At 43.1% G+C, this 12,720-nt stretch overlaps 1 protein-coding gene across 27 annotated transcripts in view; it reads right to left on the bottom strand.

Annotated features, from left to right (window-relative positions):
- The window catches only part of RIPOR3 (RIPOR family member 3), a 177,747-nt gene that overhangs the window by 37,594 nt on the left and 127,433 nt on the right, over positions 1 to 12,720 (bottom strand). For all 27 annotated transcript variants that reach the window (XM_061631275.1, XM_061631279.1, XM_061631276.1 and 24 more), the window contains 2 exons: positions 10,795 to 10,920; positions 6,024 to 6,169 (listed from right to left, as the gene is read on the bottom strand). In XM_061631275.1, the coding sequence (XP_061487259.1) occupies positions 6,024 to 6,169; positions 10,795 to 10,920 (272 nt within the window). The remainder of the gene's footprint in view (positions 1 to 6,023; positions 6,170 to 10,794; positions 10,921 to 12,720) is intronic.

The following is a 12,720-nucleotide window of genomic DNA, read 5'->3' as shown; positions in this document are numbered from 1 at the left end:
CTGCCTGGGGCTGATGGGAGTTGTAGTCCAAAAAAGTAACTTTTACAAGCTCTGCATTAAAGGCTCCTATATATTTTCTTGCATAACCTGAGCACTGATCTGAGAAGAGCATAGGTGTTCCCTGGAGTTATATTTACCCTACACTGAAGAGAAACAACATAGCAAACAGCCAGGATGGAAAGTGGAGAACACTAGAGCCAGGCTCTTACATTTTCTCTAAGGTTCAATGGCCATTCACAAGCCATTTTACCTCTCCCAGCGTGTGCTGGAAGGAAACAAACCATGATCCCTGCCTTGGCCTTATGTCCAAACTAGGGATCATGGTTTGTTTTGCTCCAACAAACCACAGTCAGTAAGCCAAGAACTAACCTTTTTTTTTTTTTACAGATTATGTTTTTGTTTGGGAGCAAAACAGACCAGAATTCTCTGTTGGGACACAACACTAAGCCAGACAGAATCGTTCGTTTCTTCCCAGTGTGAGCGGAAGCATAAACGTAAGAACGACCCTGCTGGATCAGGCCAAAGGCCCTTCTATTCCAGCATCCCATTCTCACAGTGGCCAAGCAGATGCTGATGGGAAGCCCACAAGCAGGACCAAAGTACAACAGCGCTTTCCCCACTTATGCTCCCCAGCATCAGCAAAGTGGGCACCATTCACCTATGCATGGCAATACCTGGTTTATGGCTTAATGCAACATGTGAATGCTTCTAATACATAAGATAAAAAGACATTTTAACCACACATAGGACAGAGGACAACAAAAGAAGGCCAAGAACTAATAAATAATAGGAACTAAAGAATAAAACTATTGCTTAAGAAGCAGAAAGCAGAGAGTAGGAATAAACGGACAGTTCTCCCAATGGAGGGCTGTAGAAAGTGGAGTCCCTCAAGGATCGGTATTGGGACCTGTACTTTTCAACTTGTTCATTAATGACCTAGAATTAGGAGTGAGCAGTGAAGTGGCCAACTTTGCTGACGACACTAAATTGTTCAGGGTTGTTAAAACAAAAAGGGATTGCGAAGAGCTCCAAAAAGACCTCTCCAAACTGAGTGAATGGGCGGAAAAATGGCAAATGCAATTCAATATAAACGAGTGTAAAATTATGCATATTGGGGCAAAAAATCTGAATTTCACATATACGCTCATGGGGTCTGAACTGGCTGTGACCGACCAGGAGAGAGACCTCGGGGTTGTAGTGGACAGCACGATGAAAATGTTGACCCAGTGTGCGGCAGCTGTGAAAAAGGCAAATTTCATGCTAGCGATAATTAGGAAAGGTATTGAAAATAAAACAGCCGATATCATAATGCCGTTGTATAAATCTATGGTGCGGCCGCATTTGGAATACTGTGTACAGTTCTGGTCGCCTCATCTCAGAAAGGATATTATAGAGTTGGAAAAGGTTCAGAAGAGGGCAACCAGAATGATCAAGGGGATGGAGCGACTCCCTTACGAGGAAAGGTTGCAGCATTTGGGGCTTTTTAGTTTAGAGAAAAGGCAGGTCAGAGGAGACATGATAGAAGTGTATAAAATTATGCATGGCATTGAGAAAGTGGATAGAGAAAAGTTCTTCTCCCTCTCTCATAATACTAGAACTCGTGGACATTCAAAGAAGCTGAATGTTGGAAGATTCAGGACAGACAAAAGGAAGTACTTCTTTACTCAGCGCATAGTTAAATTGTGGAATTTGCTCCCACAAGATGCAGTAATGGCCACCAGCTTGGATGGTTTTAAAAGAAGATTAGACAAATTCATGGAGGACAGGGCTATCAATGGCTACTAGCCGTGATGGCTGTGCTCTGCCACCCTAGTCAGAGGCAGCATGCTTCTGAAAACCAGTTGCCGGAAGCCTCAGGAGGGGAGAGTGTTCTTGCACTCGGGTCCTGCTTGCGGGCTTCCCCCAAGCACCTGGTTGGCCACTGTGAGAACAGGATGCTGGACTAGATGGGCCACTGGCCTGATCCAGCAGGCTCTTCTTATGTTCTTATGCTTTCCAAATTAGACTTTTACAAAGATTAAAGGCCATTTTTCTATTCAAACAGTTTTTTTAAAAACAATCCGTTCATATGCCTTGCACAACAGAGAACATTAGCCAATGTTAGCATTTCAAGCTCATCTTTAATAGCAAATCATTCATCACAAAAAGTTTACAAAAAGATAACCTAAAAATGTTTAAAAAGCAAGACCATTAGTCCCAGACTCTGTTGGTGAATCTTTGAAGCAGGAGACAAGTGATTATGCTGGAATGGTTCAATAGGAGTTTGACACACAACGATACACAACACACATTTAAGGTCATCGTGTTAAGATTCAAACATGGGAAAGCTGATGAACATATAAACAGTTTGTTTCAGGTGGCGGCCTTCCCATCCCTTAATTTTGGGCATCGGCCAAATGTTTATTGTGCTGTCTTAAAAACTTTCATTTTCAGCAGTGTTTAATCATGGAATCCATTCTTCATTATTTGTATAGACATTACCAGTGAGCTAGAGAAGTGAGCATCAAGTCCACCCAGAAAAGTTCATTTTAAAATGGAGGCCAGAACAAAGCTGCTGGCAGAAATGCCACCAACGGTGAGGCTCAGAAGTTTGTAAAAAGAGAGAAGAATGAAAAACAGCAACATGGCTGGGACAATAGATTCTCCTCCCAAACTTTCTTTCTTCCAGAAGAGGCATTGATAAAGCTGAGGGATGTTGCAAGGCAGCTGCAACTACCTAAGCTGAGTTTGGTCTGCAGGTGAGAAGGGAGAAAGAGCACTGCCAGTATAATTTGACCCCCTTTCTGAGTACGAGATTCACTATATGGCAGAGATGGTCACCTTCCATGTGCTCTGTTCTCCAGTCAACAGCCTGGGAGCTGGAAGTGTACTTTGTATCACACACTGACCAGAGGCCTCAGTGGGATGTTATAATCCAGTTGGCACCACTTAGGAGTAATGGGTTCATATGCATTCAAATACAAGATGCCTGCATTCCGGACGTTGCACATAAAATGCCCCAAAGAGGTATAAGAGTATGCACTGACATACTGAGCTAATTCAGACAATCCATCTTGGCTTATTAAGACAAAATATGCACAAGTTTTTTTGCCTGCAAAATGGAACAAGTTCACTTTTCCCTTTACAAGATCCACGATTAAACTAGGAAGCTTGCTGTTATTAACCATTGCTTGCAATTTTGGTCATGTTAACCAGGACCATGCATTGACTTCAGCAAACTGCGCAGCAGCCATGATGGACTAAAATAGATGAGGAGAATGAAAGCACCCAACTCTATGAAGCTTTTGTGTAAGGTGCTTGGAACTTTTTGCTGGCCCTCAGCGACAGTCACATGAGACTTTAGCATCTTGGAAAACGTTATAATATCGGCATAAGATGCTAAAGAACCAAAATGCTAAAGTAGTAAATAGCAACAGTGCCCGAGTGAATGGAGAATCACAACATTATGATTGAAAATGGAATGCATCAAAGTGACTCAAGTAAGGAAATGCTGGAAAAAGGAGAGGTCCCAATTATACTTTCTACCAGATAAGTGAACCCACATAAGACAGAGCCTATGGATTACCACAACCTATGTATGCAATGAAACTGATGTAAAAAGGTGGGAAATTCTACCCTTCTGGTGCGCCTGATTAATATAGTAAGTGTTCAGGGAATCTCTCTTTCTCTCATACAAACACACACATTCTATCCTTACTGCCTATCTAAATCTTTTGCACATGCTCCCTCAGAGGTGTGGCTGGAAAATTATGAATTTGATTTCAAAATGCAAACTGAGCTAGGAAACTTAGGAATTAGGATATGGTATGAAACTTTTAAAACTCTATTTCACAATCAGCGGGACTAGAGGAAGTTAGGAGGCCAAATCGCCAATCAGGTTTAACAGTGAGATCCATTGGCCGCTGCCCTTCAAAAACATTCTGTCAACCTAACAGGCAGTATCAATTCAAGTTCATACTTTGTCTGCTATTCGTTGTTTTCTCCTAAAAAAACCCCAATATTAATACCAATATTTTGAAAAGGAAGCGGCATCACCTTCCTCTCCTCCCCCTCCTCCTCTGCGGTGTTCAAGGCTGGCCAGTTTTCACATTAGCAAGCAGAGACCCGGCTGTTTCCCTTTTGCAAAGGCAAGGAGGAAAACCCCACTATCCTGTGTGCCTGTCTGTCCCTCCATACTCCCACCACTCACCCACCCTGTTCCTCCCTCCCATTCCCCTCCCTCCATTGCTGGTGCTGGCTGGCCCATATGCTGCCTGGGGTGCATGCCACTACCACCTGCAATGCAGCCACTTGCTGCTGATGAACAGTCGCTGTGCCTCCTCTCTGCCGAATGCAGCTCACACACACACGTGCACACACACACACACACACACACACAGAGAGACAGAGAGACACAGAGACAGAGACAGAGACAGAGAGGGAATTAGCAAGCAAAGACAGGCTGATCAGTTTGAGATATTTCTCCATCCCTTCACCTTGTCAATTTCAGTTAGCAAGCATAGCAGGCTGATCAGTTTAACTTATATTTGATGTGGTAAAAATCTGGTTTCGGAAAAAGCAGGTTTCAGGATCAGTCCACAATGATAGCGGCTCTATCAATTATCAGGAAGTCCAATGCCATTTCCAATTACATTGAAATCTTCACCCATCCTTAATCAGGATAAGTAAAACCAATGATTGCTTTGTCAATGCAATTATAATGCTGTTCTTATGCAGTTCTTAATCCATATATTTTCTAAAGGTACTATATTGCTATATTATATTGCTTTAAACTGCTTTATTTTCTTCACATTTCACAACTATATTCTATGTGAAGAAAATAATATGCCTTAAATGAAGCATTGTCCACCAATAGATTGATTGATTCACTTCAGCTACAATCTTGAGTCTGATCATTTTTATCACTGGTTATGCTTCATTTCCTGTTTCCCTGGGTTGTTAATGAGAAAATTTGAATCTTGACTGGATCCCCAAATACATTTTGGTGCATTGGCCAGGTAAGCACTCAATTAATTCTGGTGCATTGGCTGGATAATTACAAAAATAGCCTGAACTGGCAAACTTATGGCTGTCAGTTTCAGAACAAGCCAGGATATTAAACCAATTTCAATAGTTTAATATTTCGGTTTGTATCAAAGCTGGTAGCCATAGTTTTCCACTTTGGGCAAAATAGAAAACTATAGTTAGAGGGTTTGGGAGCTATTCAAACACCTCCCCATCCCACTGGGATTTTACCAAGTCAACATTGATTTTTGTGAGCCACTCTGAGAGTCTTTTTGGCTAATGAGGTGGGGTATGAATGTCATAAACACGGCCACTGCTGCATCTACAGCTCTGCTGCACATAGCAGGCAGGGTGGAAAGTGTGGGGTGGGGAGCAGGCAGATTACTGCCTGCCTGGCACAGCAGTTGGGCCTGATGCCATTATGAGATGGAGCAGAGCGGATCCTGGAGCAGCTCAGCCCTGCTGCTGGAAAGCCTTATTATGGGACTTTCTGCTAGCAGGCAGCGGAGATGCAGGCAGTGGAACTTTCACCCATTTGCATTTTTGTCAGGTGGAAGGGGGAACTCCATGCCAGCAGAATGATGCTGGTATCACTTCGCAGGCAGCATCTGCCCAGTGACAGACAGGGCTGGGAGGAGGGACATCCTGACCCAATCTACCCCCCCACACACACACACAGCCTGGCACAAAGAGGGTTTGGGAATACTCTGCTCCAGGCTCTAATTGCAGCTTGTGGCAAAGGGAAGAGTGAAGGAACTGCGGACACTGTATGGTCAAAAAGCTCATGCATGTCTCAGCTTAATTATATGACATATGAACATCCAAACACGGTCATACGTCCCTCTCCCTTCCCCTCCCCCCTCTCCCCCCCTCTCTCTCACACTCACAAATACAATCAATTATACAGCCTTTTCTTAAGAGACTTATCAAGGGCCACTTTTTGTGCTACCACCTGGCCATCCCTGCTATACAATACACATTGTGATCTAGCAGTCAGCATGCAAAATCAGTGTACTTACTTCCAGAGGACCTCCAGTTGAAGTTTGATGCTGCCCAGTTCAGTTATATCCACAATGATGGTCTGAGGCCTAGTTGTGAAGAACTCTATGCTGTCACACGTCACCATGCCAACCAACAGGGTACTCAGTCCCCGCAGTTCTGTGACCTGACAAAAAAAGAAAGAAAAAAGCACATGGTATTATCATCCAAGACTGCTGACTCAAGGGTAGCTATTTGCATGCCACCAAACATTTGTCTGAGGAAAGAGGTAGAATGTGCATGAGATTACATGAAATGTGTTTTCTGCAGTATGGTACTAATACCTACAGGACATTCTGAAGCAAGTGGGGGCCAATATTAAAATTAGAGTCCCCCATTTGGTTCAGGGCCTGATCTGGTGCTCCAGAACAGCCCCAGTCTGACCCAAGATGATCTGGAGCCAACCCAGAACCAAACTGGGGGCCTGTTTAATCAGGGTGTAAAATCTTAATAGAATATGAAGTTGGGGAAGGGAAGGAGGAGATGGAATCAGGAGGTCGGAGACTGAGATACAGGCAGGATGTCTGTGTCTCCTTCTATCCACCATCTCCTTTCCACCCGACTGTCTCCTCATTTGACAGCCCCAGGTTGCTCCAGGTGGGCTGACCCAGGTGACCTTGGGGTGCCTCAACCTGCTCTGGCCAAATCCTGGATCAGCCCAAATTGGCTCAAGATCCAGCCAGAGTGGTTGCACAGCCCTAATCAAAATGTTTCTCATGCATCTCCAAGCACACTTTTGAGGTGATTATGTCCTAAATGGATAAATTTGTGGCACAGCAGCTTGCTCCCAAAAGACTCAATGCAAGCCATACCTGAAGTCTGTAGAAATAGTGGCCTAGTTTGCACAAAATGGTAAGCAATCATCTAAACCAGGGATGGGGAACCCATAGTTCCAACCCCCATCAGCCCCAGACAGCATGGCCAACGGTCAGGGATAATGGGAACTGGAGTCCAGCAACATCTGGAGGGCCACAGCTTTTCCCTAGTCTAAACAAACTGTGGCTCATGAATTAGGAGTGCCCTGGTGTGCTCAAGTCACATCTGCTCCACTCCTCCCTGTGTCACACCAATAAGAAAACAAAGCAAAGCACTGGCTTAGTAGTACATTCAAACCAGCCAACGTCAAGCCAGGACTTTGGTTTGTTTCCACCCAGCAAAGCAAGGAGCAGGACACAAGCAATTTGAGCAGTCTGCACTAGCATGCTGCTAATTCACAGCAATCCACAGTTAGCTTATTATTTGCTATTATATTTAAAGCTAGTCACTTTCTCTCTCCAGGAGCCCCTAGGAACTGTAGTTCTATTAAGGGAGTTAGGAACTCCTAACAGTTCTTATCACTTCCACCAAACTATATGTATTTGAGGGAGGCTGTGACAGATTAACTGATATAGAAGTTTGTAGTGTAAACTGTACATTGCTGTATCCTACACAGAGAAAGTTATTTGACCTCGGCTGCTTTGGTGCTGTATTTTTATTTCAAGCTTTCCTGCTCAGAGACGTTTCAGGCACTTTGAGGACAGTGCACTGTATTCTTACTGTGGCTAGATTTCGCTATGCTCCCTCCTTTTAACATGAGCACCCAGTGCTGCATTGGGTAAGCCTGAGAACTGCTAGGCACTTCTGGGCATGAAATTAAGACATCCAAAGAGAAGTACCAAGATTAAGGGTTACAGGGAGGAATTATGAGTTGGCACTGTGCCAGACAGTAAGTGGCTCCATATAGACCAAAGCATCATTCTAATCCAAGAACTTCCTGCTTTGATTATGGCAAAGCAGAGTTTATTTCTATAAGCTGGGTCCTGGGAGGAAGGTAGCATAGGGTAATAACGGGTCTCTGCCAACAGTAGAACCCTCAACCCTTGCAAAAAAAATAGCAGGGTGAGTCAGAAAAAGCAGCCTCAAGCCGACTTAGGTGAGTGTGCATGCACAATTCCTTAATGCTGCCAGAATAGTAGTCCGGGGCTTAGAGGGAGGAAGGGCAGAGTAATTACCTTAGCCATATACACAATGTGAAGAAACACTACCATACAAAGAAATATTACAATCAGGTACATGAGGTTACTTTATGCTTGCTCCCTTTGGGTCACCATCTTGAAAGTAGAAGTACAACCCAACTAACATGAATAATATTCTCTCATGGGCTCATGCTTAAGCTTCCAGTTATTGCCAGTGACCTCAGACGACATGGACTAACTAGCTATGTGTTGCTTTTGTTTCATTCCTTTTTTGTTGTTGTTATGTGCCTTCAAGTTGATTACGACTTATGGCGACCATAGGAATCAGCGATCTCCAATAGCATCAGTCATGAACCACCCTATTCAGATATTGTAACTTCAGGTCTATGGCTTCCTTTATGGAATCAATCTATCCCTTGCTTGGTCTTCCTCTTTTTCTACTCCTTTCTGTTTTCCCCAGCATTATTGTCTTTTCTAGTGGATCATGTAGTAGCAGGGATTTGGGAGGAGTGGCAGGGAAAACAGCACAAAAGCAAGCTGTTGGTTTCAGTGGATGCGCTAGCTCCATAATATGGAACGCTCTTTGAGCAGAGATTCAACGGACATCCTCACCTTTGACTTTCAGGAGTCTCTTGAAGACTTCTTTTTATCAATAGGCCTATGCAGCTGTTTAAAAATGTTTTTTGAATAGCCAGCCGTTTTGATTGTTTTGTGTTGCTTTTAAGTGTTATGTTGGTGTACACCACTGATGTCTTGTGAGAGGGCAGTACATAAATGCTTTTATAAATAAATAAAATAGGGCTAATTGGACAACTGACCCACTAACCTCAGTCTGCCCTAAACCAGGCCCCACCTGCCTCTTTTCTTACAGCAATAACCCATCTAAGGGGGTAGCACTGCCTTCAGCTTCCTCCTCCTTAGTCTCAGTATTACCCTTGCAAAATTCAACAGGGAGGCGGATGGGTACAAAATTAGAATTAGTTGTCTCTGCCTGTCATTGGCTCAGACTCCACTTACTGTTTGTCTCCCTACCATCTGCCCTACTGGACCCGATGGGTGCTTACCATCATTGCTTGGTTATGCAGACTCAGATATGGAATTACATGCTATGTTTGAATAGACTGTGTTTTCTCCTAATATGGATCTTGAGGGTTTTTCCACCCACACTGGACCTATTGCATATAAAATGTATCCCACCTAACACTCAGGTGGTAAAAAGATACTATGTGCTAATTTTACCATCTCAGAAAATAAAATTAAAAGGCAACATGCAAGTTGGGCCTTAGGGCTGATTCACATGTGTACTCAAAGTCCTATTTTAAATATGCATCCAGCCTCAAATGAAAGGTAAACAGAGATTCCACCAATACACAACAGTCGTTTAATACATGTAAATCGGGGTAGCCAATGTACCCTACAGATGTTGTTGAACTCCAGTTCTGAACAGCCCTGGTTAGCATGGCCAACAGTAAAGGAATGATGAAAGTTGTAGTTCAGCATCATCTGGAGGGACCACATTGGCAATCCCTGATGTATGTTATCACCTGATCCAATTATGTTTGAGAGAACTGATGAACACACACAGACACACACGAAGTCAACCCAACGTGGTTAAAATGTTAAGGGCTAATGAAAGCAGAGAGTCTTAAGTGTGCAGGATTGAGATTTGCCAACAGCACAAAAGACAAATCTTTCGCTTCTTCCCTGAATTTGGAGGCGATGACTCATCTTCATTGGCATAATGCAAGACTTGCATGTTTTCCTACAATATTTATACAGTGCATCTCAATTAACCTCTCACCATGGTTTCAGTGGAGGGAAGGGGAAAGAAAGGAACATTTTAAACACATTTCCAAAAGCTCTGCTGGAGAGAGATCAGGAATTCCTCCAAGTATAGCCCTGCCCACCCCCAACATTCACACTGCCAGCAAGTAAGGAGTGTTGCAACCGTTCTTAAAAAGAGTTTGAAAGCTTCAGACAAACTGTCATTTCACAGAACACTGCATGCCAGTGAGAGCCTAATCAACACAGTCTTGTGTGTGCGAGTTGTGAGGAGAACTTGTTTCAAAACAATTGGCAAGGTGAATCACTTGCCCAGTTTGAGTGGCACAAAGAAACTGCTCACAAAAGATAAATTCACCACATGCCAGGTAACTGACAGGTGGGCTGACAGGCAACGGCTATATGACTCTGCAAGCAAGCTTCTTGGAAGTGCAATTCTGGGCAGGCGACTGGACCTCTTCCTGTCACCAATTCAAACTAGAGTGACAAGAAGACCTGCCACTTTATTTTGGTACCAAACAAGCCAAAGTATGTCATGTAATTGATGGACCCAGTCCTGCAGTCATTCAGAGCTAGTTCACACGTTCTTATCCATTACACCCCCCATTATAAATACAATCTCTTCTGCCAGTTCTTGATAGTCAAATGCCAGAATTTCACTAATTCTATGTATTATACCAAGTTAACCAGATTGCCTCACAGAAGAAATAAAATGTGAAGGAAAGTCAAGGAGAAGCAGCAATGGCTGGTTCAATGAACCAAACATTTTAGGGCACTTGCAAAGAGCTATATTATTTATTATTTATTTATTTTTAAAACTTATATACCGCCCGACTAGTAATAGCTCTCTGGGCAGTGAACATAGATACAATAAAATACAATATAATACAAAACATCAGTCTAAAATCAAATTTCACAATCTAAAAACAGCAAAGGCTATAAAGTTAGAACGGTTCAGGGAGAAACATGCAGCTAGCAACTGGTTTTGCTAACAAGAGTCAACACATGCTACTACCTTGATTTCAAACTTCTCATGGAGGTTGGGTATGAAAACTTTTTCCTCTTCATCCCACGTTTGCCTGTTATGTGTCAGAATTTTGCCTTTCAGCTTCCACTTCTGGCGACCCAGCCGAACAAACACCTAAAGAAACACATAATCTTGCTATAAATGTGTCTCAAGATTTCTGAGGTTTTTGGAGGGCCGTATATTAAAAATTGTGGGATTCCCAAAAAAAGATACATAAGAACAGCTCTGATGTATCACACCAAAGGCCTATCCAGTCCAGCATCCTATTCTCACAGTGGCCAATAGAGGCCCAGGGAAAGCCCACAAGCTGGATGTAAGCAGGGCCTGAGAGTAACAAGACTCCCTCCACTTGTGATTCCTAGCAACTAGTGTTCCTAAGCATACTGCCACTTGTACTGGAGGTAGTACACAGCCGTCATGACTAGTAGCCATTGATAGCATTATCCTCCATGAATTTGCCCAACTCCCTTTTAAAGCCACCCAAGTTGGCAGCCATCACTAAATTCTGTGGCAGTGAATTCCACAGTTTAACTATTCAGTGAATTCCTGGATATGAAGACATGCTATCAAAACTGCACTGCAATGGCACCAACCCTTACTAGGAAAATAAAAACTTTGAAGGGGAGAAAAGGGTTATGGATCATGGTCCTTACCTGTGTGATGTCAGGTGTAGGGCGCGTGGGAGTGGCTTGCCCAAAATGGGCAAGCCACATACATTCATTAATACTTTTAAACGTATCATCTAAGTTGGCTCTCAAACCACCTTGAATTTGGGTATTGCACAGGAGGTATTTCCTAGTGATGTGAAGTGTGGAGAGTTAAGTATTGTGCTAAACAACGAACTATTTTAATGATTATTACAAGCAATAAGCTATGGCCATGGCTTGGTTCAATTATTATTATTATTATTATTATTATTATTATTATTATTATTATTATTATTATTATTATTATTATTATATCCTGTCCTTCATCCCAGTAGGAGCCCAGGGCGGCAAACAAAAGCACTAAAAACACTTTAAAAATCATAAAAACAGGCTTTAAAATATATGAAAACAAAACATTTTTCAAAACAATTTTTCAAAAAGCTTTAAAAACATCTTTTTTAAAAAAGGTTTAAAATATATTAAAAAGCATATTAAATATTTAAAAGCATATTTAAAAAAAATTAAATATCTTTGCTCTCTTCTTTCCTACAAGAAGCAACAACCTTATTCAGTGTTCTGAAGGCTAAATCCATTTTAACAGCATCCTGCATTTACATTTCTCTTTACAGGGACATAGGAAGGTGCTCTGCACCAACTCAGATGAGGGGCTGACTAGCCTGGTATTCTTTACACCAGGGGTGGGCAACCTCCAGCCCACAGACAAATCATGGCCCACCAAGCTTCCCCATTTGGCCCGCAAGACCATTTTGGGCAAGCCACTCCCACGCGCCCTACACCTGACATCACACAGGTAAGGACAGGGCTTGGCCAAATCCCCCTGGTGCACCTTCCAAAGTGCCCAACAACCGGCAGGTCGTCAGGAGCCTTTGAAGTGCTGCACAAAGCAAGAATCCAGAGCTAAGCTGGACTGCCCTCCCTGTACATTTGATGATGAGAGGGGAGGGCAATCCTGCTTGGTCCAGTCCCTGCAGGAAACTCTCTCATTTGCCTGCACTTTCAAACTCTGCTCAGTATGCCCGCACTTTCAAAGCACATAGCAGGCAACAAAGCACTGCTAAAAGCAAGCTTTTCCCCTTGCTTTTAGCAGCTCCTTGCTAGCTGCTATGTTCTTTGAAGTCCCAACATCAGGACTTCAAAGGATAACTAACCCTGATGTCATTTTGACATCAGGTGATTAACAGGTAGGTAGGCCCTGCCCAGCTGTCACACTGGATCTGGGCCATGGGAGCCAAAAAGGTTCCCTATC

Source organism: Rhineura floridana, chromosome 6, assembly GCF_030035675.1.
Source record: "Rhineura floridana isolate rRhiFlo1 chromosome 6, rRhiFlo1.hap2, whole genome shotgun sequence".
NCBI lineage: Eukaryota > Metazoa > Chordata > Lepidosauria > Squamata > Rhineuridae > Rhineura > Rhineura floridana.
The sequence above is the reverse complement of the archived record's forward strand: the minus strand, read 5'-3'. Positions and strand labels throughout refer to the sequence as shown.